The sequence below is a fragment of the Rhinopithecus bieti genome, unplaced genomic scaffold (genome assembly GCF_001698545.2).
Source record: "Rhinopithecus bieti isolate Rb0 unplaced genomic scaffold, ASM169854v2 scaffold_24263, whole genome shotgun sequence".
NCBI classification, from domain to species: Eukaryota; Metazoa; Chordata; class Mammalia; order Primates; family Cercopithecidae; genus Rhinopithecus; species Rhinopithecus bieti.
This window is the reverse complement of record NW_016811410.1, coordinates 754,181-780,955: the sequence shown is the minus strand read 5'-3', so window position 1 is coordinate 780,955 and position 26,775 is coordinate 754,181. Positions and strand designations below refer to the sequence as shown.

The 26,775-nt window shown below is 56.9% G+C and overlaps 1 protein-coding gene across 1 annotated transcript in view; it reads right to left on the bottom strand.

The window, feature by feature from the left end:
* CFAP46 (cilia and flagella associated protein 46) overlaps window positions 1-26,775 on the bottom strand; it is a 122,997-nt gene that overhangs the window by 82,433 nt on the left and 13,789 nt on the right. Inside the window, 14 exon segments of the mRNA XM_017893795.1 lie at window positions 7,130-7,296; window positions 7,814-7,921; window positions 8,591-8,740; window positions 10,762-10,927; window positions 11,153-11,365; window positions 13,815-13,948; window positions 15,169-15,296; window positions 16,078-16,205; window positions 16,782-16,905; window positions 18,841-18,961; window positions 19,214-19,442; window positions 20,985-21,175; window positions 22,837-22,935; window positions 25,845-25,944. Of these exon segments, the coding sequence (XP_017749284.1) occupies window positions 7,130-7,296; window positions 7,814-7,921; window positions 8,591-8,740; window positions 10,762-10,927; window positions 11,153-11,365; window positions 13,815-13,948; window positions 15,169-15,296; window positions 16,078-16,205; window positions 16,782-16,905; window positions 18,841-18,961; window positions 19,214-19,442; window positions 20,985-21,175; window positions 22,837-22,935; window positions 25,845-25,944 (2,058 nt within the window).

The following is a 26,775-nucleotide window of genomic DNA, read 5'->3' as shown; positions in this document are numbered from 1 at the left end:
CCCGCCCGGCCCAGGTTGATATTTTAATTCAACCTATAAAATTTTCAGCCATTATGTTTTCAAATGTGTATATTTCGGCCTCCCCCTGCTGCCTTTGTCTTCCCGAGACTCCAGTTACACTCAGGTTAGACCCCCTGCCATGGCGCCCCTGGTCACAGAGTGAAAGCTCTATGGCCCCACTGGTCGCAGACGGAAAGCTCTGTTCATTTAGTTTCTCCGTTTTTCTCCTTGTGCTTTGGTTTTCAGAGTCTGCTGGCCTGGATTCGAAGTTACTGATCATTCTTCAGTGTCCAGCCTGATGATACGCTCTTCCAATGGCATGTCCATTTCAGACACTTTGTTTTTCAGTTCTAGGAATTCCATTCAGTTATTATAGGTTCCATTCTTTATTGAAATTCTTGTCTGTACACTAGTTATTTCCATTGAAAATCTGTGATTTCATTGACAGCAGCTATTTTCGACTCCTTGTCTGCTCATGGTCACATACACCACAGCTGGGTCCGTTGGCTGTTTTTTTCATCCTGGTTATGAATCACATTTTCTCGCTTTTGTGCACATCTAGTAATTTCTTACTTTGTGCTGGACATTGTGAGGGCTCTGCTGCTGAAAGTGTGGATTGTGTTGACTTCCTTTAAAGAGTGTTGGGTTTTGTTCTGACAGGCAGTTAATTACTGGTGGCTCAGCTTCATCCTACTGCGATGTGGTTTAGGCTTTGTTGGGGCAAGTCTGCACTCACCCCATTGCTAAGGTGTGTCTTTCTGAAAGCCTAGAGTTCAGTGAGGTACCCCCTGATGTGAGCTGGTCATAACTCCAACTTCTCTTAGCACAGGATGGCCTCTGGCATCTTGTCAGCTTACAGACCCCTCCATACCTGTTTTCTGCCAGGCCTGGAATCTAGTCCTGCACACACATCGTTTACCACCAGGCAGGCCACAGACACTCATGGGTGGCTCCACAGAACGAGGGCCCTGCCCCACCTGCCCACGTCATGTCCTAGACACCTCAGCTGCTGCAGCCCCAAGCCCTGGCCGGTTTCTCCCCACGACTCTTCCATCTGAGGCCCACGCCCCAGGCTGCAGCATGGGAAGCTCCCTGAGGCAGAACGCAGAGCCCACTTTCGATACTTCCTTCTAGCAAGAATGGCTGCCTTGTACTGCCTGCTGTCCAACAGCTAAAAACAATGGTCTCATGTATATTTTCAAGTTTTACAGTTTTTCTTTTTCACAGCACAAGAGTATGATACCCATTATGCTTTCAAGGCCAGAACTAGGTGACTTTTAAATTTATATTAATAACATTAAATATAAATATACATAATATATAATATATAAATATATATAAAATCACTGTTGGTGATAACGTTAAATAAAAATGTTGAGCTGAGTTGGAAGGTCCAAATGACACTCTTAGACTATTGTTCTTTACGCATTTTGTGTGTATTTTAAGAATCTACATGAAATTTCTTATTAATATAAATTCCTTGACGTTAATAGCACAAGTGTGAAACTGATTTGGTAACCACACATTCACAATTGAGAATATGAACTGATTAGTAACTGTTCTACTTTTCACCAAGAATGGAAAGCCACTCTGCCATTAGTGTAAAATGCTATCATAACAGCTACACTGTGACAAATTCCATGCTAGGGTTTCTACACATACTTTTCAAAATGGAAAGAAATTAGGATGAAGAATTGAAATACGTGTAAACTTTTTAAAGTATCTCTTACAAAGGCTGGTCGTCTGCAGCATGTGGGCATGGGTCCTGCTGGACTGGGGAAGGGCCTGTGGCCCTGACAGGGACCAGCGAGGTGACCACATCATCTCCTGCTGAGCAGCAGCCTGCGGGGCCTCTCCAGTCTCCTGCGCCCAGGCTGCCTGCACCCAGGGCAGAGGGGCTCCCGCTGGGCGCAATGACACTAACTGCCACTAGAGGACAGCAATGGTCCACAAAGGACTTTCCAAAAGTCCTCACATAGAAATCCAATTTTTCCAGTCTCATATGACCTCTCCTTTTCCCTGTTACCATATGTATAAATTTACAGCTTTAGCTAATTCAACAGAAAAATTGATTTTTAAGTCAATTTACACAGCAGTGGCAGGGCCAGGGCGCCCAGCCCCGACATCCTCCTGTTGTGTGCCACTGTGCCCCCCAGCACTTGGGGAAGTAATGCTAACTCAGTTATGAGAGGCCCTATACAGCAACACTGTGCACCATCACCTCTATGACGCTGTCTTTGTAGTTTATTTCTCTTAGAAATAGTGTGTGTTCTGTTCTGTTTGGAGACAGAGTCTCACTGCGCCACCCAGGCTGGAGTGCAGTGGCACAATCGACCTACAGGCTGCTTGCGAGGATGAATCAAGTTCGGCTCAGACCTCCTGTAGTCCCTTCCAACTGACCTGTGTGGCCAGTGACCGCATGACACTTAATCCCCACCTATCACCTTGGCACCTACGATGTCACGCCAGCCTCTCATCTTCCAGGCCCCACCGTGACCTTGGTGACTCACCTTCCCGGCGAGGACCGCAACACCCACACTTCCCTTAGCTCGTCCTTCCTGCTCTACCAGCGGATGTTACCTGCGCTTTTCCTTCACTTTTGTATTGCCAAAATCAATCCTTTCATCAAAATGCTTCCTTCTTTGTCAACAAGTTAATCCTAAAAGTGGAATATCATGAACACCATGTTTCTCACTGGAGAGTCTGACTGTAAATGACTTGGTTTCCCAAGCTCTCTCATTGGTGTGCCCCACTGAACTGTCCCCACCTGTCATATGAGGGACTCTGTTTCCCTGCCCTCCCCAGGGTGCTCCTGAGCCGCCCGATGCGGTCAGGCAGCTCTCTCTGCACAGCGTCCATCTGGGGACAGCTCTTGACTACTTTCTCGGGTTGAATCTGTTATTTCTAGCATCCCACATATCTTTTTTTTTTTTTTTTTTTTACTTCCTTGTTTTTCTGGATCATATCCTCAAGAAACTTTCTAAAATGGTGTATGGGAAGTATACTCTCTGGGTCCTTTTGTCTAAAATGGCTTATTTTCACCTGATATGTGACTGACAGTTTGGGTGAGCTCGAATTCGAGGCTGAAAACTAACTCCACTTGGAATGTTCTATTTTCTTTCTGCTTCAAGTGGTGGCTGCTGAGAAGGCTGGGGCAGTTCTATTTCCTGCTCCTCTGATCTCGGCTTGGTGTCAGTCAGAGACTTCCAGAGACACCTCTGATCCCAGCCTGGTGTCTCAGCATGTCCAGAGCCAGGCAGATGTATTTTCAGCCTCAGCAAATCCAGGGCCCGAGGGGCCAGGGTGGGTGGCAGGCATCTCCTGCTTATGCCCGAGCTGCAGGGCTGGGGACGCACCCCCGGCCCCACCTGCACAGGAAGGCCAGGGAGGGACATCAAAGCAGCTGAGTTTTCCTTTTGGAAGCAAATTGATTTGTATTACAGACTGCAGGGAAAACGTAACCTCTAGCCTCTGACAGAGGGATGCCAAAGAGGGGGGCCTGGCATGGAATCCTGTCCATATGGTTTTGGAAGAAAGATCATTCGCAATGAAAAGCCCCTTGATGTTGGCAGAAAACAGTGGGACAGGGCTCTACCCCAACTCTGCTCCAGCCCTTTGCTGCCACGCTCTCCCTCCAGCTCCCCTGGTGAATATGGGGCACCACATGGCAGTGCCAGGCCAGTAGGGCAGGGTCCCAGGTGCATGGATCCTGGCAGGGCTCACAGCCTCCTGAGCACTCTCAGCCTCACCCCTGCCAAGGCGGTACTTACAGCCCATCGCCTGGGTTCAGTCCCAGCTCTGCCACTCACCCCAGCTGGGTGGCCTCAGGAGCCACTTCGCCTCTGCCTGCCCATTTCCTGCTCTAGAGCCTGGGAACAGTAGTGCCTGCCAACCGAGAAGAGTGAACGGGGGGCCTGGTGCATGATGCCCCATCCTGGGCACTGAGAAGAGTGAAGGGGAGGCCTGGCACGTGATGCCCCATTCTGGGCACTGAGGAGAATGAACAGGGGGCCTGGCGCGTGATGCCCCATCCTGGGCACTGAGAAGAGTGAACGGGGGGCCTGGCATGTGATGACCCGTCCTGGGCACTGAGAAGAGTGAAGGGGAGGCCTGGTACGTGATGCCCCATCCTAGGAACTGAGAAGAGTGAATGGGGGCCTGGCGCGTGATGACCCGTCCTGGGCATTGAGAAAAGTGAATGGGAGGCCTGGTACATGGTGCCCAGTCTTGAGCGCTGGCCTGCTTGTGCCTCTGAGCACCCAGGAGACCCTGAACATGTGGAAGTTGCCAACGTGAAAGGCATCCTATGTTGGCCTCGCATCCCCACGGGTGTGGCCACCACAGGCCCTGGAGCCATCCCGGTGGGCAGGGCCATGGGAAGACGGGGCGTGGGCCTGGGGGGCTCCTTGGCTCTGGCAGGTGCTGCCCACACTGGCCATTTGGCCACAGAAAACATCTTTACAGCCTTTGGGTCAGCGGTTTCATCTTCCAGGATTATTAGACGCAGGAAATTGGCCAAAAAGAACCTCCAGGGAAACAGCCTTTACCGCAGAAACATTACAACAGATGGAAACGGCCTCGTATTCAAAAACGGAGAGAAAATTAGGGACGATAATAATCGCTCAATTGGATGGAACACGGTAAGCCACTAAAAGTGAGATCTGTGAAAATTAAAGAATGGGAATGTTCTGTGCCTGGATACGCTGTCAACAGGGCCTGGCGGGACAGCTGACTCTGGAGGGCTAGCGAGGGACCCGAGTCAGGGGCCATTTTCTTTTTTTCTTTTTTTTTTTTTTTTTTTTTAAAGATCAGATTTATTTGGAGAAAACAAAAAACCCACAACCCAAAGGATGGGATTTTACATCAAGACATCTCCCAGGTAGTAAGTCTGCAGATTACAAATCATTTTCATAGAAGGTATTTTTGTACAAATTTTACATATATTCAGGAGCAGGACATTAATCAATCCCCGTTTCTATGTTAATAGGGGGGACCAGGTAGGGGAGAGGGAAGAACAGTTTTGGGTATAACTATTTGGAAGGAGAGCAGACGTGAAGAGGACAAACCCTAGCTTCTCATTATCTACAATCAATGGCTTTTCCTTTCTAGAAAAAAAAAACAACCTTTCAATCTTCAACACTCTTTAAAAGCCCACTTCTTAGCTACTGGCCAATCCACACCAATTATTTAAACTCACTTGGTACACACCTTTGCCAGCTGGGTAAATTATATTCACTATGCCCACTGCTGCAGCACGCATAAACCCACACCCCTGCATGGCTGAACAGGGCCTAACCTGGGACTGACGGGAGACGGGCTTGCACACCAAGATCAAGGTGTCGCTCTTCTGCTAGTACTGTGTACCAAGCTGATCCCTACTAAACTGCACATAGAAGCAGGCAAGTTTAGTTACTGTGTTGCAAGAGAAACCAGGACCTTGTTAAGTAGTTCTCTCCGTTATCATTTATTCTCTCAAAGGAAGCTTAAAAAAAAAAATAACAAAGAAAAACAACACATTGGTCTGGCCATCTCATGAATCCGACAAGCATTGGTGTGGCATTTCAGTGGAGAGGGAAACTTGGGGGGAAAAAACTCATCAAGGTTGTAAAAAAGGCTCCCAATTTAACTGTCCCTGTCCCCATGTACCCACCACCCAAGACCACCCATTATTCTAGAGCACTCTGATCTACCAAAGGGGTCAGAGCATCAGGAGCAGGCGAGGAGTGAGAACCAAAAGACACCAAGAAACCGATGTGCCTGAGAGAAGCAGCGGTTCTCCCTCCCACAGCTCTCCACGGCCGCGAGAGAAAATGCCCAAGACGCCATCGATGTCACTCAGAGACTGCGTTTTGGGAGGTTAAGAGTAGCACGAAGAGCTTAAGATGACAACAAGAGTCTAAATTTTGATTTCAAGGTTTCGACAGGATGTGGATATATTCAAACTTTCAAAAAGGACAGTGTTTAGAAAGGGTGAAACTAGGACACAGCAAACACGGGGAATGACCACGACCCCCAAGTGCTTCCGGCCCCAGGAAATAACCATTCATGTGTTTGCTGGAGGTCACACGATTTTCCCCTATGACCTGGTGCAGAATGACTCATCACTTCCCAAAAGCTTCTTTTCAAACCATGATTTTCCCATTTATTTTGGTCCAATGCAGTCCTATTCTTTATGGCCTATAGTCTCACTCCCAACTACCCCCTGGGGGGTAATAATAATAATAATAATTCCCCCTAGGCTGGCCCCAAAACTCAGAATTAAATAAGAGGAGGGGCTGGCAGCCTCCTGGAGACTGAAACAACTTGAGGCTAAATCTGCCTTTCCAAGAGTGGAAAATTTATTCAGATAATATCTGAGAATTTATATATGCACAGGCCATTTTCTTTCATTGAAATTACCCTTATTTTCAAATTTAATAAGCGTGCATATCTGTCTATTCAAAATTATTTCAAAGCTGTATGTCATCAGAAACGGCAGCTTTCTACCTGCGGAATGTCCGTGTCCCCTCAGAACTCCGTTGCTGGGAGATCCTCACCCCCACAGTGATGTGTTGGGGTGGGCCTTTGAGGGGGGCTGGATCATGGGGATGGAGCCCTCACCAACAGGGTTAGTCCCTTATGAAAGGGACCCAGAGAGCCCCTGCCCTTCCTGCATGCGAGGACACAGCAGGAGGCACCGTCTGGGGAGCTGGGAAGGGGCCCTCGGCAGACGCCGACTCTGCCACACCTCGATGGGACCTCCAGCCTCTGGAACTGTGAGCAGGAACCATCTGGGGTGGGAGCCCCCATCTGTGGCCCTTCGTCCCAGCCTCTGAAGGCTGAGGCCCCCCTTTCTGTGCCAACAATGCACACGCGGCCAGCAGGCCACACACCCCTCCTGGGAGGCCCACGTGACTTCAGAATCCTTCCTGACCAGCTTTCCACGGGCCACTGCTGCCGTGTCCATGAGGGCCCAGGGCTGGCAGGAGGAGGCTGCCTGTGCACATGGCTGAGGCCTGCAGGAAGCTTTCTGGACTGGGCCTGGGGACCTGGTGGGGCGCTCACATGCGCCCTGATCTGTGATTGCAGCCCAGGCCCGCGCTCCCTGCCCATTTTGGGGGAATTCGTCCAGTCATGAGAGCTTACTTACGGCCCAAATATCTTCAGGTACTTGATGCCCATTTCCACAGCCCTGTGAGCACAGGCCATGGTGGTCTCATGGTCACGTGCCGCATAGGCGAAGTGGGTCAGCCGCGTCAGGGTCTGCAGCTCCACCAGGGGGTCCGACCAGTTGCACTCGGAAGCCATTTTCACCAACTTCCAGTGGGTGGCAAGAGAAGGGGCACCGTGTTAGCAACAACGACCTTCCAGCGGCCTGCAGCGCCACGGACCACGCAGCACATGTGATTCGAAACAGAGGCGTGGCCTGTGAAAGACCACTGCGCCACAGACCACAAAAGTTGAGCTACCACGTCCACGCCTGTGAGGGCCCCTGATGTTTTTGTAGCTCCCACACCCCACAAGGTGTCCTGGACATGGGACTGGCGTGTGCAGCCCCTGGCTGCCCCTGAGCAGCTCAGGGTGGGGCGGGACACGGAGGGTCCGCTCAGACAGCGTTTGCCTCACACCAGGAGATGGGGACTCTCTGAACATAAAGCTGAAGGAAGTGCGTAGAGGGGGTACAGCTCTGCTGGGAGGTGAGGGAGAGTGGGGCAGAGTGGGGGTGAGCATGCACGATGAGGCTTGAGTTCTAACCACCTTGGGCAACACCCTCAGACCCTCGGTGTCCTCGCCTCTGGGCCCCTGGCCTCCTGAGACCCCTGGGGATACCTACCTGGGCCAGGGAGGGGACAGTGAAGTCCATGAGGCCCAGCCCGTTGCATGAGTACATTTCCAAGGCAACGAGGACTCTGGTCACCGAGCTGACATCCTCGCTGGCGCCCTGGTGGGAAGGATGCCCTGAGTGCATCAGCCCAAGGGTGCGGGGGGGTCTGGAACATGTGTGAATCGAACACTGAGAGGTATCAGTTTTATGACAACAATCAGACCATGAAATTGGGAGCGTTTAGACCTTAGGCTGTGTTTCTAACTGTTGATCTGCAGGTCATCTTCTCATACGAGGAGCCCCAGGACTGTGCGGCCCCATGTGTGCGGCAGCCTTGTCTGCTGGCTGGGGGATCCCCGAGGAGGGAAGGACCAGTGGCCCTGACACGATGGCTGCCTGGGGCAGGCAGGTTGAGGCCTGGAACCTCCCCATCTCCCTGGGCCCCACTCGGCCCTGGCTCCTGGCCAGGTTCCAAGGCCCCTCCTCCATCAGGCCTTCCAGGAGCTCATGGGGCCGGCCCTGGGCCCACTCCTCCTCGGGAGAGGGCAGCACCCCCTAGGCCCAGCAGCTCACAGACCCCGTGGACGGGTGGGCAGAGGAGGCCCCGCGCCACACTCCAGGTCAGTCAGCGGTGGTGAGCTCAATGGGAAAAGGGAGTGCCCAGGCCATCCCTGGTGCCTCCATCTGGAGCCAAGTGGTCCTAGGGGCCCCACCACCCCCAGCTGTCTTGGACCTCTATGTCCACAGGGCCTCAGTCGGAGGCCAGATGCGGGCAGGGGCGCCCACCTGCTCCTCGGTGCCCAGCCGCGGCCCAATCTGCTGCTGCAGCAGCTGCTTGGCCTTGACCCAGGTGGCGATGAGCTGCTGCCGGGTGCTGGTGGGCACCGTCTCCTCGGGCGCACTCCCATTGGTCAGGTTCAGGGCAAACTCGCAGACCTAGGATGGACGTGTTCTTGGTCATGAAACCTGAATTCTAAACAGGGGACCTTAAGCCAAGATCCAAACCATTAAAAGATGGATGGACCCAGCTCCTAATCCAGCCAGTGAAACACATGAGACCTCAGGCCCCCCAGGGGTGCACCACAAACCCAGCAGACGAAGCCCCACCCCCAGGCGCCGAGGACGCAGCTGCACACACGGGGAGGCAGCTGCCACCTGGCCTCCGGTGCACCCCGGCTCTCTCACTCCTGAGCTGTCTTGGGAACACCTGCTCCTTGTAAAACATCTCAGTAGCACAGACACCTACTGGGCAGCATCCTTCCCCTTCCTCCCCCTCCATCGTTGCTTCTGGATAAACTTTCAAACACTGGTCAAGTTCCACACAGACATTCCATCGGAATGTGTTTGGGGAGCACTGACTCCCCTCTTCACCACCTGGCTTCCAGTCCAGGCACTGCCCAAGCCGGCCTCCTCACACTCTGCCATTCACTCCGTGCTCCCAGATTGCCAGGTCAGTGCTGGCGCTGCCCCTCAGCATCTGGATCCAGCCGTCATCACATCCAAGAGGGAAGCTGCTCTGCACCCCCAGCTGTCTCCCGGGGCCCACAACAGGCTCAGCTGCACTCACAGCTGCCCGAGCTGCCCATGGCGCCCTCCCCTCCGCAGCCTCCAGCCTGATCCCTGCAGGTCCCTGGAGCCGGCCCCTCGTCCCTTCTCAGAAGAACGACCTGCACCTGATGCCACAGCCGGTGCTGCTGGCCGTCCTGGCTGGGTCACACTGACTGCCCAGGGCCAGCGGTCCCCACTGGGAGCTGGTAGCACCAGGGCCCTCTCTGGCTCTGGCCTAGCACAGCTGACCGTCAGTGCTGACCGTGAGCGCCATGCCGCAGGCTCCAGACTCTCCGGCCCACGGTTTTATCCGTGGCCCAGAAAGGGTCATGCGGGATGAGCTTTCGCACAAAGTCTTCCCTCAAGGGTGGGGACAGCTCCCTCCCTGTGCCCCTGCGGGGACACTCAAGGCCTCCCTGCCCCAGCCCCACCGCGGGCGCTCCACACGCAGGCTCCATGAGGTTCCCACAGACTCCCCCCCGACTCTTTAGGAAACCGGCTTTCTCCCGGGTTCTCTGAGGCTCTTCTGAGTGAGAAACAGGCAATGGCTCCACACACACTTCAGCAACATCCGTCAATGAGAACGCTTTCTTTTCCCTTCCTTTTGGATTACAACAAAATCCAAATTCCGTGGGCTAAATTATCCGCCTGGGCCACCAGGATCGTCCCGCACGCTGGGTCTGCTGCATTTTACTGAGACGGCTGCATTTTACTGGGTCTGCCGCATTTTACTGGGTCTGCCGCATTTTACTGGGTCTGCCGCATTTTACTGGGACGGCTACATTTGTGGGTGGCGCGTTCCCTGTTTCTCGCTGTTCCAATCCGCCATTTCTGGTTCTATTTCCTCCCCTCTCAGCCTGGAGCCCGCCCGAGGGGAGGCCCACACCCACCCACAGGTCTTGCTTTCTTCTCTCCAGCCCTGGCCCTATTTCCCAGCAACTGGAGCCCCTGACATTTTACTTCCTAAATTGTTCTTATGTCTGTCACCTCCACTGGGGCAGTTTGCTCTCCCAGGGCCTTTCCGGGAGCCTTCAGAAGCTCAGCCCCAGCCTCCAGCCTCAGGTCTGCAGGGCTCTGTCTCGGTGGGGTCAGCTGCCTCCCTGCTCTCTCCCTCCACTCCTGCCCCCTCACACACACACCTCTCTCTCTCCCCCTCCTTTCTCTGTCTCTTCTCCTCTCTCCTTTCTTCTGTCTCTTTTCCTCTTCTTCTCCTCTGTCTCTTCTCTCTTCTCTCTCTCTCCTTTCTCCTGTCTCTTCTTCTCTCTCTCTCTTCTCCTCTCTCCTCTCTCTCTTTTCTCCTCTCTCTTTTCCTCTCTCTCCTCTCGCTTCTCCTCTCTTCTCTCTCCTCTCCTCTCTCTGTTCACCTTTCTCTCTGCCCCCCGCCACCCTCGGCACCATGGAAGTGCTACCTCCACTGCTGTTTTGATCTCGGAGGTGGCTCCTGCGTCCAGTGGGCTGTGAAATGCGTTTGGTCGCATGAATTTCCTGGACTTCTCAGCAGCCTGGACTGGAATCCAGCTGATGATCAGGCCTCGCGCCAAGGTGTTGCAGAGCGTCACCAGCATCATGGGGTCCCTGGGAGACACGCTTGTCAGAGGGAATCTTGGCCCCCGCAGGCCACGCCCCGATCCCATGCACGGAGTCCTCAGGTCGCGGTAGGAGGCCTGAGATGCACGGGTGCCCACGATCCTCCTCTGCTAGGACGCAGAGGGCCACGGAGCGCAGCTGCCTGCCTTTGTTCCGGGGTCTCCCGAGGGAAGAAGCCCCTCCTTGCGTGACCGCAGCACCGCCCACACACACCCACTGTGGCCCGTGGCCTTGACGATACTCAGGAGGTGGTACAGGGCGTCCACCAGCTCCTTCTGCCGCCCGGCCAGGATCAGGTGGTGGTTGTGGTTCAGGACGTAGACCACGGCATTCTGTACGATCCACGCCTCCTGGATCTCCTGTCCGATCTCCGCGGAGCGTAGCCAGTTATTCATGGCATACTGGGACAGACTCTCCACCCAGGTTCTGCAAAATGAGCACTGTCAAGCCTTTCGTGCAGGGTCCCCAGCCCCGGGGCCAGGACCAGGACGGCTGCAGGGCCTGTCAGGAGCCAGGCTGCAGGCAGGAAGTGGGTGGGGGCGGGTGGGCGGGCAACCAAACTCCATCTGCATTCACAGCCGCTCCTGCCACTGGCACTCCTACCGGAGCCCCGCCTCCCGTCCCAACAGCAGCCGCATTCCAGTCTCACAGGAGGGCCAACCGCATTGCCATCTGCGCTTTCCGCGGATCTAGGCTGTGCGCTCCTTGTGAGAATCAACTAATGCCTGATGATCTGAGGTGGAAACAGCTTCACCCCAGGACCAGCCTCCACCCAGCCAGTCCATGGAAAAACTGTCTCCCACAAAACCAGTCCCTGGGGCTAACACGGTTGGGGACGGCTGCCTAAGTGCAAAACAGTCGTCTCTCCCCAGCCACCCTCTCCAGAGGGTGTAGACTCTTCCTATGAGACTCCCTTGTTTCCGGAAGTCTGTGGAGCCCGGAAAGGGGTTAGAAAGGGGCTCCTGTGGGGGCTGCATGGGGTGGAGGAGCTCTGCCCCACCCCTCCACCCAGCCCCCCATAGCCTGTGCGCTCCACCTGAAGCACTGGGGCCCAGCCTGGTGCTCCCCATTCCCAGCGGCCCCCTCGTTCCAGTTTGTCCTCATCCTCCCTGGACACCTCCAACAGCCCCTGGATGGTTCCCGTGGCCACGAGTGCTCACACTTGCCACGGGACCCCCGCTCACCTGCAAACCTCCGGCCCCCGGCCCAGGGCTGTGTCCAGCCACACTGCAGCTGCCTCGCGCCTCCTGGCCTTGCTCCACACTGGGAAGCGCCGCCCTCCCTCCTGCCCAAGCGAGCATCTTCCTCTTCCTCCCCACCTGAATTACATGCAGGCTCTGCCCTTCCCCAGGGAGCCGTCACACGGAGCGCAGGGCAGTCAGCCTTCACTAAGCAGTGTGGACGTGGACAGGGTCTGTCTGTCCCACTAGCCCAGGCTGGGCAAACAGCATTTTGGGCTTTGCAAGCTTCATATAATCTTCATTGTATATTTTTTCTATTTTGTTTTACAAATTTAAAAGTGTAAAAGCCACTCTCAGCTCACAGGCTACAAATGACTTGAGCCCTGATTTTCAGACCCTCGTCTGTCTATGAGCAGGCCCACCAGGAGTGCAGAGCCCTGCCCAGCCTTGGGCCTTGGGATGGCTGGAAAGGCATCCAGAGTCCCTGCCTGAAATGACGGGGCTGTGAGGGCTGGGAGCCCGGGGCAGGCCTGGGCCAGGCAGCTCCTCACAGAGCCCAGAGCTGCTGCAGGAGACGGGATCCTGAGAGGCCAAGACAAAGGCCACCTGCAGTCGTCATCGCCATTGCTGCTGCCTGACCACTTCTTCCCTCCAAAGGGCTCGGCTGGCAGCCGTCATCGCCATTGCTGCTGCCTGACCACCTCTTCCCTCCAAAGGGCTCGGCTGGGTGGCTCCAGGCGTGCACAGCAAGCAGGGACAGCTGACTTTCCTTCTGCCTCGTGTGACCGGCGAGGACAGGGGCGCCGGGCCCAGCTTCTGTTGCATGGATAGTCGGGACACCCAAGCTTACCACGTTCGTGTGCTTGACGCAGCTGCATCGGAGGGATAAGTTCCCGTGTCCTATGCACGGTAAGCAACTACAGTTTACGGGGATGCTGGGAGGGGGACACTGAACATCCCCAACAGCGAGAAACAGCGCACATCCAGCATGACAGATTCGCTAATTACCCAGATCTGATCACCACGTTACATGGATCAAAACGTCACGATGCACCCCAGAAACATTAAATTATTACTTGTCAATTAAAAAAAAAGTTAAAAATGTTTAATTTTAGATTAAAAATGGTAAAAACCATCACTGCTGGTAAAGCACTCCAATTTCATGATTGTTTCTGAACTTGGAGCCTCGTTTCGGCAAATCCTGTGAGAGGTTCTGTACAAACTAATTTTTCTTATTGACACACAAGGAGTTTTCGAGGCCAAGGGAGTCCTTGATAGCTTTTCCCACAATAGGAGGGAGAGCAGAGCTTTTCCTCTGAGCAAATACAGAAGCTGCTCCTTCTATTTTCTGCCACGAAGACCACCTCCCCAGCAGCTGCCTTTCATGCATCGTCAGAGGGACCGCCAAGAGTGAGCACGGTGGAAAAGACACTCGTGAACTTTTCCTCGTAGTAACAACAAACGGCGCCCGGGGTCTTGCTAGGAACAACTGCTAAAAACAAGTGAGGCCACGTCACCCCGTTTCCTCTTTCATGGTCTCAATGTCATTTACGTGACAATGGACACTTCCCCGACATGAGAAGCCTGTGTCCTTACGAATGCGAAGGGTGTCCCTCCCTACGCCAGGCTGAGTGCAGGGCACCCTCTGACCCACGGCCCGGGCAGTGCTCAAGGCCACCGTCGCCTCTGCCCACCTGTATGTGATCCACTCGGCATTCGCCTCCGGGGGCTCGGGCACGTAGCCGGCTGGGTGCTGGCTCAGGTCTTCTGGGGGGATGGCCTGGTCATTCAGCTCTACACCTTCTGACCGCAGCAAATGAACCGTGGCCTGCAAAACACACATGCAGTGGGAGAGGTTGTGGGTGGAGCACGGGCCCATCAGCAGATGGGAAACACGCACGCCTTTCCCTCAGCTCTGATTTGAAAATGCCAAGCACAGGCTGGGAGACCCGTCTGCTGCGCCCTTTCCAAGCTGGGCCTGCCCCGACAGCCACTCCAGGGACTAAAGCCAGTCCCTCGCAGACTTTCTCCACCCATCAGCATGAGGGTCAGGGAAGAGAAGGTCCTTCCAGAGCACCGCACACCCCAGCGGCCCTGAAGGACCAACAGTGGCTTCCTGGTATCAGCAGACACCAGCCAGCATTTGCACCTCCTCTACGTCATCGTTACGTTTTAAATGCTTGAAGGGACAGGGCCGCGCTGGCCTGTGGGGTGTGGACAAGCACGTGGCACAGCCCCGTGGCCTCTGCTGGCTCTGGTTCTGCCGTCTGACCTCTGGCTCCCGGAGCAGAGGGGTCTGTGCCACTTCTCACCCTGACCCCAGCTGAGCGCATGGGCCTGGCACTTGGGAGCCACTCAGCGGACATACTGCATAAATCGGCAGGTGCCCTGCCCTCCGAGGCTGATGGCCATGCACCCACTGAGCAAGTCCACAGACATCTAACCGAGAGTGGCTCTGAGAACTCTGAAGTCACACCGTGTCACAAAGGCCACGCTCATGTTGGCGCAGTGCATTGACTGCGAGCTAAGACCCGAGGTCCCAGGGCCGGGTTTGGATCCCGCTCTGCCATTTCCACCTGCTGACTTTGGGCAGGGTGAGCCTGGGAGTCTCTGAGCCTGCGTGGGAGGAACAGGCCTGGCGGCCCCATGGCAGGGTCCCCAGACATCACGCCACATTCGATGCACTTCTGCAGCAAATGCCGAGGTACCGTCCCACCGCGGAGTGGCGGTCGCCATGTGTCATCCACACAACTGCAGATTTACCACTCGGAAATGATTCTCAAGAGAAACTTACACCCGTGCACATTTTGGGTTATATTTTTCTCCTAGAAAATCTCCCAAGAATCCAGGAAGTTTTCCCTCCCTCATATTTGTTTTGTTTGAAGCACAGAAGGTTCTATGACGATAAATATCTGCAGTGGGTTAACAGGCCATGTGGACACCAACGCCTGCCCTGCAGAGGGTTGTGCAGATGCAAGAAAGCAACCTTCCAACACTGTGGCGCAGGGATGCACCTCAGCCCCGACGAACCCCACCTCGGCGACGCACCTCAGCACCAATGAACCCCACCTCCGCGAACTTCCGCAGCAGGTTGGGGCACACCTGCCTCTGCAGGACGACCTCAGGGTGGCTCCAGGTGTCCTGCACCGAGCCGTCCCTACCTCGCCTCTTCTTCCCTGAGAGAAAAATGGCAGCAAGTAAGGATCATGTTTTCTTCTAGCAAATATATAAAAGCACAAGAATTCCTGGCCCATCTTGGAGTGCCTGAGCCTCTCCCCAGCTCCCAGTAGGGTCCACCAAGGTGGGCGGGAGGTGGGCAGCTTGCCCAGGAAGGGCTGGAGGAGCTCCCCGTGGGGGGCGGGGCTGGGTGTGGTGCTGGCCCCAGCCAGGGCTTGCTCTTGGCCACACCCCTGCAAATGCTCTTGGCACCTGTGGCTCTCCCAGCTCCTCCTGCATACCCCACCTTCTTGAGGGGTTCCCTCCCTGACTCCTTCCCAGGCCCCCTGTGCCCGTTCTGTCACTTCCCTCGTCCCTCTGGGTCCTGACTGTCCCTGAGACAGGAGCCTCTCCAGGGCCTGGTGCTGACTGACTGATGAGCCTGCCACACCCACGTCCTGCTCCCGCTGGGCCTGCGGCCACTGCCCTCTGCCTGCAGGCGCCCCACATGGGCATCTGCTCACTGGCTGTGGCTGCCCTTGCCTGAGCCTCCGAGGCCCCCAGTGACTGAAGATGGAGCACGATGATGGTGCTCGTGGCTCGGCCGACACAGCCAGATGTGGCCGCCGCCCCGTGACTGGCAGTCCTGATAATTAGCGGGAACTGCTACTACTACGACTTAGTGATACCCTTTCTCATGTGAAGGCCCCATGGGCTGTCATTGCACGAACCACAACCCTTCCCGCACCCAGAGGGCGGCTGTGGCCAGGCTGGGACGCACTTGGGAGGGCGGGTACAAACCTCTCCGCAGCCTCGACTTCTTCACCTTGGCGTTGTCATACAGGAGGCAGAAGCGGCTGGCCGTCCGACAGACGTCCCACACGCCTTGTTTCCGGGCCACTTTGGCCAGCTCTGCCCAAATCTGTATCCTGCTCACCGAGAACCCAAACGAGGGAAAAGTGAGTACACAAATGTAGCTGCTAAAGTTAGAAAACACTTGGGCTGGCTGCCTGAGAAAAGGCCACTGTAGCTCTGCAGTTTCGAGGTGGCAAGGAGCCCGGTGCTCGCACTGGGGACGACCTGGCAGGTGCAGCTCTCTGCTTCCCCCTGCCAGTCAGCTGTGAGCGGCACCTCCCTTCCCTGTGGTGAGAACAAAGGCCACGCAATCCACTGCACGGAGCAGGCCTCCTGGGGGCGGTACCGCAGGGTTGGTACCAAAAATCAGCCTGCTCTGGTCACAGGCGCTGCGTGTCCTCTGAGTGACAGCAGTGACAGGCGGGACAGGGCGGCCGCACACCTCACGGGCCGTGGCTGTCATCACAGGCTGGGGGTCCCATCTGTGTCGGGACCCCCAGGCGGGGACCTCCTCCCACCATCCTGGAGCAGGTGGCCTGGCGTGTCCCCAGACAGCCACACACAGGGTCGGCTGCCACAGACGCTGGCTTTTGGGCTGAGCGACCCCCAGGCAGGGCTCTGCGTGGCGCTCTGGCCTTTTCCTCGCTCACCTCTCCTTGCTGTTTTCGTTGCCCAGGCGCCGCAGGTGCCCGGCAGCTTTGTCCACGCTGACGATGTGGTGCCGCGCCTTCGCACAAAGGTAGGTGAACCGGCCCCTGCTCTTCCCGGTGGAGACTGGAACGGAAATGCACAGGCAGGTGTTGGGGCTGCTGGCGAAGGGCCAGGGACGCGCCCATCAGGAACCAGCGCCCCGCGCTGGCGCCGGGGTGGCCACCCACAGGTAGTGGCTGCAGGGGCCCTAGATCCCCGGCTCCCAGGAGCCTAGCTCCTCACAGAGCTGCAGAGTGGCATTGCCTGTGTCTCCCGCTGGCAACGAGGCCAAGCCAGTGCTCCACTGAGTGGGGGAGGCTCCAGGAACCTTGGAGCAGTCTGCCAAGATCCTCCCGCTGCTCTGCTGGCTGCGCTGTCTAGCTGACGTCCAAGCAGGGGCACCCGGCCTCAGACTCCCGTGCTCCCACCCAGCCCCTGTGTAGCACCCCAAGGCCCAGCAGTTTTATCTGCATGACGCCAGAGGTTCCGAATCACTGCTCCTTTTCCTGGCAAATAAATCACAAGCACCCGGAACTCAGCTCCACACTCAGAACTCAGCTCCACACCCTGGGGGACCTCCTGTGCATGGGCAACCCCAGGGACTGGGCCTCCCCTGGCTGGTGTCTACCCTCTCGGCCGGCACAGGGGTTCACCTTCAGGAGCCACTCAAGGGTATCCTCCCCTGGAGCCCGCACCACCCTCACTGCCCCTGGGCAGGGCCCCGCAGCACCTCCTGCTAGGTGTAGGGTGCTGTCTCAGCCCCACAGTCAGCAGGTGGACATGCACCTGACCCCCAGGCGGCCAGCAGCACACGCCCATGAATGAAAGGAGTCAGGAAGGCAAAATAGGTGCGTCCGGGTCCAACTGGTGGATCTGTAGCTGCTCCTCAAACTTATTAGGGCAAAATGAAAGCACAGGTGCAGCAGCATCTGAGGGCGGTGGACGATGAGGCGGTGACCCCTCCCCCCTCCAAGAGCCGCCAACCTTCCCTTGCAGGACACGACCCACCCTGCATCTGCCCATCTCCTTGTCTCAGACCCGAGACATGACCCAGTGGCTCCACTCCCAACCACCGTCTCCGCAGGCTGCAGTCTGAGTGACGCCTGGTTCGTCGTGCTGGGCGAAAGCCGCCAGCTGCTGGGCACTGAGCAGGAGGGAGGCCTGGTGGCAGCCCCCAGCAGAACCCTTAAGGGACTAGTGGGAAGGGCTCCCAAGCCAGGCCCAGCCTGGCCCCTGCACTGAGCTGAAGAGAGTGGGGCCGCCTGCGTTCCCAGAGCCACTGGCGAGTGCCCAGAGAAGCTGGGGCAGTGGGGGTGCAATACACCCCCGAACCCTGGCTCAGTCCCTGCACATGGGCCGCACGGCCCCATGTCCCATTACCCAAAGCCAGCTCAGGGTCTCCCCAGGACAGACGTGATGGCTTCAGCTTTGACCCCCATGATCCAGGGAGCCCTGTCCTGTGCCTCTGGCAGTGGCTCAACCCCATTCCCCAGAGCAGGGTGTGTTGAAGTCCTCGCCCCCAGGACCTGAGTATGACCTTCTTTGGAGGTAATTTGGGTCACATGAGGTCATCAGGGTGGACTCTAGTCCAATCTGACTGGTATCCTTCTAAGAGGAGTAAACGAGAACACAGACCCCAGAAGGAACGGCCCTGTGAGGATGCAGGGAGGAGACAGTGTCCACAAGCCAAGGAGGAGCCCTCAGGGGGAACCAGCCCTGCGCATGCCTTGACTTCCAGCCTGGGACTGGGAGGAGTGAGTTCCTGTTGTCTAAGCAGCGGAGCCCGTGGGGTCTGTCCCAGCAGTCGGGGCACCCGACATGGCCAGCATGTGCACAGAAGACCCTCGCCAGGCTTTGCCAGACCCGGCAGGCTGAGATCAGAGGACACTGCTGGTGCACGGTCCCTGAGCATCCAGGGGCCGTGGCAGGGAGCATGGGGACTGGAAAGGCCCCGGGGCAGCCTCGGAGCCATTCCAAGGCAGATGGTTCCAGGCTGGGAGAGCCCAGTGCGGCGCTCACCTTTGGCCTCATTCTCACTGTCCAGCACGATCTGAAACGTGTCGGGGGCTAAGGCCAGGCCTGCGTTCACCAGGAGGGCCCGCTTCTTCCTGACGCTGTCCTTTGGGGTAGCTTTTTTTGCCTGTGAAAAGCAGAAACTGATGAGCAAGGGGCCGCTGGACTTTCCGCAGCACCTTCTCCAACTTCTGGAGCCTCCTGGCTTTGGCAGGAGCCTGTATGGTCCTCGTGCTCATAGACACAGTGACAGCTCGGCCCCCGGCCTCCTCGCCTCGGTGGCCCTGAGCAGCTCCCGCCCTGCCGTGCCTTCAAAGGCCAGCCCCGGCCCCATGCTGGGGTTACAGCACCCGGCCTCCCTCACCTCCCCGGGCAGCACCTGCTCGACGGCCATGATGGCCTTGTCCTCTGCACGCTCGGGGGCCTGGTATAGTGTGGTGCACAGGCGCAGCCGGGTGGAGGCCATCTGGAGCCTGTCCTGGTAGAGGCCCAGGCTGTCCAGGCGCACGGCTTTCCGGAGGTGCTCCATGGCGGGCTCCAGCCGGTCCTCGTCCTCCTCGATCTGCGCCATCTCCATGTGCACTTGGCAGCGGAGTAGCGTCATAAGGCTGCGGGGGTGGCGTGGCATCAGGGGCCCTGGCGGGGCTGAGGCTGTGTCGGGCGGGGGTCACACCCTCCGGGGGAGGCCTGGAGTGGCCCCAGCATGTAGGGGAGGCTTGGTGCCCGGTGCCCCTGGCTTTCCGCCATCCTTTCAGTGATGTCCCTGCCTGGCCCTGGGGACTCACAAATGGGGACAAGGAGAGAAGACCCTGGAGGCCCCAGCAACTCACGACGGCAGCCCCTGGAAGGAAACCTGGGCGCTAGTGCAGACTGCCCGGCTCTCTGCCTGGGGACAACCTCCTGAAGTGTGGGGTGCAGTCCCCACAGGCCACGGCGGCAGAGGTCAGGGCGCAGGGCTGCGAAGGAGGCGAGGGTCTGGAGAGGAAGGGCTGCGCAGAGCAGCCCAACCAGCCCATGTGGAGGTGCCCTGGACCCCCTGCCTCAAGCAGTCGTGTGGGGGTTCCCCAGACCCCTGGGCTCGAGCAGCCTGTGGGGGTGCCTGGAACCCCTGGCCTCGAGCAGGCTGCGTGTGCACAGGAGTGCACGTGTGCCAGGCTTGAGAAGCGGTTCTAGGGGCAGCGGAGCCGGGTTCCAGGTTCATTCTCAGCTGTGGGAAGTTGAAGGATAGCCCAGGGGGGTGTGAGGGGTGTGGTCACCACGTTTAAGGGTGTGTACCTGTGTGAACTGAGCCAGAGTCATGCTGGCCTGACACAGACTGTGCTAAGGGGTGCATGTTCTTAGCCCTAGAGAAATCCCCCAGTCCTCCAAAAGGTATAGTCAAGAAACCAAGAAGCCAACAGAGGAAATGAAATAGAATTCTAGAAAAATTCAGGGAGCCCCAGAGAAGGTGGGAGGGAGCAGTGGCAGTGCAGAGAGGTAGCAGACAGGGAGCTGGGGCTGAGCTGGTGCTCTCAGAGTCAAAACCATACTGACAGCAATGAAGAGGCTGAGCCCTCCCAACAAGAAACAGGTCCTGAGACCAGGGCTGTGGTTCTCCAGCCACCCTGGGCCCAGGCTCTGCAACACCTTGTGGCTGCCCTTGCCCCCGGTACCTGTCTCCTGCCCACCACGGCCCACCCAGATGCCTGCCGCCTGCCCGCCATAGCCCACCCTGATGCCCACCTCCTGCTACCACGCTGGCCCCAGCACTCCTGTCACCCCTGAGGACACACCGTGCTCTTCCGGGACGCTGGGCCCTCTGAGCACTCCTGTCTCACCCAAGATGACCCAAGTCCCACGGGGCCACAACCAGCCCCCCCCCCTCAGCTTCTGTGGCCATGACAGGCCCCTTCAATGGAGGCTTGAGGGGCACAGATGCCCGTGAGGCAAAACTGAGCCTGCTTCTTCCTCTGGCCCCACCAATGCTCCACACAGAGGACCTGGCATGCCTGGCCCTGAGCAGAGACAGAGGGTGGCCCTTATTGAGTACCGGGGGAGTCTGCTGCTTGTGGCACTGGCATGGCAAGGGGGCTTGGGCCACCTTCTCCTCCCCTGTCTCCTCCCACACACCACCCGCTCTGTGGAGGACACGGCATAGGTGTGCGCCCCACCTGTCCACCTTCTCCAGCACGTCCGCGACGCCGGCCAGGGGCTTCCGCAGGTGGTGCCGCAGGTTGTGCTGCAGCAGGGGCAGGCAGGTGTTCCACTGCGTGGTGCACACCACGTGGATGACCCGGGGGTCGCCCAGGCGGACGGCTCGCTGCAGTGCAACGTCTAGTCTCTGTATGATATCCAGCTGGGCCTGCAGAGAAGATGTGGGCGATTCTATGGAGGTTGCTGGCTCGAGCTGCGGGGCTGGGGCGGGACATGTGCAGGGCACGCTGAGAACTCAGGCCCTAAATTCATCACCCTGCGTGGCGCCATGCTCAAATCTGTCCGTGAAAATGGCCAGAGTGACTCTTGGAGGAAGTGGATGTGTCACACGCAGGAGGCTTGGCAGTGCCCACACACTGTGGCTGCGCCCGCTTCCCCTGTGTGGACTCAGTGGGGGCTGCTCCCTTCCTGATCCCGTCTCTTTCCTGGGGCCTGTGCCTGCGACGCTTCCCACCCCCAGAATGTCTCCTCCGGTCTGTGCTACACGGGCCCTTCCCAGGACAAAGGCTTAGGCCAGGATTTCAGTGGAGCCAGTCTCCCCACACTCCCACCTCCCACAAGCCCTTCTGGGCCGCCCACCGTCCTGAGCTCACTTGGCCATGTCCCCACAGCCTGGGCTTCCATGGGGGCCTCGCCCTCATGCTGTCCCTGGGCTGGGTGGAGCCTGCACTTCACAACCCCATCCTGCCACTTGGCTGCTGGGTCTGAAAGCCTCGTACGCCGGTGCCGGCCCCTCCGAGATCCTCAGCAGGTGAGGCAGGGGAAGCAGCAGTACAACCCACGGTGCCACAGCCACAAGCAGCCTCTGTTCACTTTCACGACAAAGTGCAGCAGCCAAAGTGTCTGGAAATCATTCCTTAAACGAACTCTCATTAAGCGCCTACCATATGCCTGGCACCAGCGCACAGCAGCAGTCAAAAACCTCCCACGAGACGCTCAGCCCCGCGGAGGCAGACCCAGGAGCAAGTCCACAGAGGCGTCGGCGCCTGCCGGGCCGTGATACATGCGCCAGGCAGGGCGGGCTGAGGGTGGGTGCCTTAGGAGTGGGGACGGGGAAGGCCTCCCAGCTGCACTGCTCTTCCCCTGCCCCGGCACCTCTGGCACTGACCCACACGCCCCTGGCTCCTCTGTGCCCAGCGGGACCTTGTACTGCCCGGCTGACAGGACTCGAGGGCTCCCGGGCCGACCCGCCACACTTGCTGTGGCACCATGTCAGGGTTGCGTACCTCCATTCTGTCAGGTTTTTGTTCATCTTTTAACCGGGAAATTCTTACTGAGGAAGAGTCTAAAATGATTTCTAAATCCTTTCGTGGCAGTGGCTGCTATTCCGGAGCCTGCCGTCTCAGACAGCAGGACGGAGGTGGGTCAGGCTCACGTGCCTATAATTGGTAGCTGACCCCAGGGCCAGTGGTGGTTTCTGCCCCTCGTCATTAGGATGCCTTCCTGGACTCAAGTGTGGCAGAAAGCCCTCGTGGGGACACATGGCCGTCCCCCTGTCCTCCCGGGCAGGCATCACCACATGGCGGGGAGGGGGTAGCTCCGCAGGGGCTGCAGGAGGAGGGTCAGAGGGAGTCACATCCCAGCCCCCACCTGTACGACCCCAACCCACCAGGGAGGCCTGTGGGCGCCTGTGCGTGGGAGAGGAAGTGTGGCACTGGAGGCTGGACTCACACCCGCTGTCATGGGAGCCAGGGCGAGTCCAGCAGTGGGGTCCAAGCCATGTCCCCGGCACCCTCAAGCCTGGGACACACTCAACGCGCACCGAGTTCCTGGAATCTGCAAAATAACGCCAGGTGTATGACTCCTGACCTCAACAGCCGCTCGGATGTACATTTTCATCTGATTTTCAAGTCTTAGAGCTTCTGATTCACACTCCAGACATTCCATTTCAATCAGCTTCCCAGGATCCTGCAGATATAAACAGTTTTTGAAAAGATGGAGATCTGTAAGGGAAGCAGCTGTGCACATTCATGAACTTCAGAGGCATTTAAAATATGACCAGGTAGAGGTTTAACAAATACAAGTCATACGATGACACACAGACACCTACGACGCAGAGGTTTAAGTGAGGAAGCCGTGTTTTCAGCTACACCAACTCCTCGCCTGCCTGCAGGCCCTACCGCCTGAGAGCGGCAGGGGAGGGTCCTGACTTTGCCCTTTTCAGGGGCCTTGTCCCGGCCTCCAACACCTGGTACCAAGGCCTCAGCCAGGCTGCTTGGGGGCCCGGGGCTGCGCTGAAGTCTGGGAAGCGATGTGTTGTGCGTCACGCCAGGAAGAAGGGCACTCTACCTCTCCTTTCTGCAGGGCTTGCTGAGCTCGGGGAAGACGTCCCCAGGCCTCAGTGGCCTTACAAAAGCTGGGAGCAACATGTCGCTGTCATCCAAAGACCATACCCTAAACCCGCCCCGCTCGAGGGGTGCAGGTCTTCAGGACACAGGAGACTCAGGCTCCTAGTCTGTGAGTGCAGGTGCTGATGGTGTAGCATCTTCACAAACAACAGACACAGACATCCCAAGAAGCAGGTCCTCGGCAGCAGACTCCTCCGCCCCAGGGAGCGGGTCCTCGGCAGCAGACGTCCACGAGGACGGGAAGTACCTGCAGCACCTCAGGATGGCTGCACCGCAGTCCTGCACGTCTGGGCCTTGGTGCTGGCCAGGATGGAGAGCACAGGAGGCCGCCGCCCCAGGCTGTGTGCCCCCGCCTGTCCAGCAGCCGCAAGCCTCCATGCCACTGAGGAAGCTATGCCAGGCTTCACAGAGGTCAGAAAAAGAGCTCCATGCTTCCCACATGGTCATGGATCTTAAAACTCTCTATGTGGTCCCACAGGTCCGGGCGTCTGCCTGGTTAAATCATTTCCACCATTCACTCAGGCAGTCATGAAATGTATTACAGTGGATAGTCTTTAAAAATGCACCAAGGCTTCAAAATTAAAAACCATTCGTATCCTTAACATTAGTGAGCTTTTAATTCAAAATAAATCTCATGAGATCCTGAATGTCTACTAGGAGGCTGGCAGGGATAATGAGCCTCCCAGCAGAATGTTTACCTAGAGAAGGTCATTTTCGAACAGTGGTGAGACAGGAGGTAACAGGAGGGCTGGGGCCTGAGGGATGGGCAGAGGCCATCCGGGCAAAGGGCCAGGAGAGCGTCTTCAGGCCAGGGCAGAGGGACATGCTCTGCAGGGGCCACGGGCGGTGGCGGCAGAGGTGGGCTACAGGAGCCTCCCTAACGGCAACCCCACGGCAGCAGGGGCCTGCCCGGGAGCCTCCACCTGGGGTACACAAAACATTGCTTTGAGTTCCACAGCAGCCCTTGGATACGAGTCCTGTTACTGCTGCCATTTTGCAGCGACCAACCCTGAGGCGCAGGGAGCTGAAGGAAGGGCTGCTGGGGAAGAGGAAGTGGGGCCGGAGCCAGGCGTTCCACAGTCATTCTGAATTGGGGACACCGCGCCATGGAAACCCAGAAGATGGAAATGGGGCTCACAGAAGCCAGTAAAGGGCGTCAAACACAGGAGCGCCTCCCAGGCTGCTCTCATCCCCCGTACTGCAAGGGCTGTCGTTTCCAGCCTTGACCACGCTTCCCGCCTGTCTCTTAAGGCCACGTGAACTGCATCTCCTATTCTGAAACCATTTCCAGATCAGCACAGCCCTCAGTGTGACTGGCCAGCTCCCCCCGTGCTGAGCCGCGGCCGTGCCTCCTGCACCACTGTCCAAAGGCTCGGTTTACAATTACTTGTGGGTAACGACCTGGGGCAAAGCACAGAGCAGGTGCTCAAGGAAGACAGCACGAGGGGAGCCCCAGCACGCGGCTGTGCACCCGAGGGTCCCCCCTTCACTCTCCGTGTGTAAAGTGACACTCAGTTTGCTCAAAACCACCCGATAAACTGATCACATTGTCCCTGCTCTGTGGCAGGGCCTGTGGCAGTTCCCGAAAGCATCAGCAAGCCTGACGTATTCAGTCTTACACACTTTTGGTTGTGTGAAGCTTTTTCTGGAGGGCGGTTCTCTAACATGTATTCTTAAAATATTAAAAGTGAGCATTCCCTAGTCATTTCATGTAAATACACTCATCTTAGGGAAAAATCCTAAATGCAGAAAAATGTTTTAGGCACAAAATGTTCACTGCAGCCCTTTATGTAATCAGCAAAAAATGATACAGTAGCCCCCCCTTGTATGAGAGGATATGTTTCAAGACCCCCCAACCCAGTGGAGGCCTGAAACATGGAGCAGTCCCAAACCCGATGTACACTGTGATTTTTCTAGACAGAAATCCCTATGATAAACTTCAATTTCTAAATTAGGCACAGTACGATATTTATAACAATAACTAATAATAAAATACAAACATAACACTATGAGGTAATAAAAGTGATGTGGCTGTGGCCTCTCCCTCAAAATACCTTAATACTTTCATACTGTAGGTGCCTGCAGGTAGCAAACTGCAGAAAGTGAACTGTGGGTAATGAGGCATGGCCGGTGTGACTTACACATCCAATAATGAGACTGCTGGAGAATGTTCCGGATCATTAGCATCATGACATTTTACACTATCCGTAAAGTGGACTCTAGAAACAACTGTGGTGCTGTGGACCCGTGGTCACAATAAAGGTAAAGAGAAATGGGCAGGTGTAAAATTGCAAACACCATCTAACTGCAGTTGTGCAAAACACAGGCAGGAAAGATGGCAATGTGCCAACCCGGACTGAAGCCCTGGGGGCCACGGCCTTGTGAACTGCTTTTCCTTTCTTTGCCTTTTGTCCAAATGCAAGTGAGCAGCCTCCCATCCCCAGGCAACAGCGTCATAAAGCCACTTACTTTGCTCTCCATCTTCTTGAGGTCTGAGAGGCAGTCAGAAGAGATCTCCATGCATTTCAAGGTCAAGGAAAAACGTGCCAGTTCAAAAAGCAAAAGCATCCTGCAAACAAACCAGCCAGCACCGGCTCAATATGGGGGGATAGCAAATATGGCTGCATGGGAGAATCCACGTTCCCCATTCAAGCAGAGGCAGGAAAGAAAGGTAGGATAAGAGATAAATAAAGTTAAATTAATTAGTAGAACAGAAGCCCTGTGGGGAGGTCCCAGCAGGGCTTCAAGCTACAGCGTCGGAGCCCAGCAGTGTCCCGGGGCCAGCACAGTTGTGGAGGCCGCCCAGGGCCGGGTCCCTACTGGACGCCCTGCTCCTCACTCTCCAGGCCTTCAGGTCATGTGCAGAACCCAGGGGAAGCACAGGGAAGATGACATGTGCACTCAAAGCCATGGTCTTGCACAGCAGCTCAGACCCACATCTGCAGCTCAGCGAGGCCAGAGGCCATGCAGGGAAGAGGCAGGTTCCTCACCACACAGAGCCTGAACCTTCCCCTCCCCACACAGAACCTGGGCCTTTTCCACACTCCCTACACAGAGCCTGGGCCTCCCCACACTCCCCACACAGAGCCTGGGCCTTTCTGCTCCCCATACAGTGCCTGGGCCTTCCCCCACACTCCTCACACAGAGCCTGGGCCTTTCTCCTCCCCACACAGAGCCTGGGCCTTCCAGACACTTTGCATACAAAGCCAGGGACTTCCTCCTCCCCACAGAGAGCATGGGCCTTTCCTACACTCTCCACAAACAGAGTCTGGGCCTCCCCACTCCCCACACAGAGCCTGGGCCTTCCTCCTCCCCAAACAAAGCCTGGGCCTTCCTCCTCCCTACACAGAGCCTGGGCCTTCCTCCTCCCCACACACAGCCTGGGCCTTCCTCCTCCCCA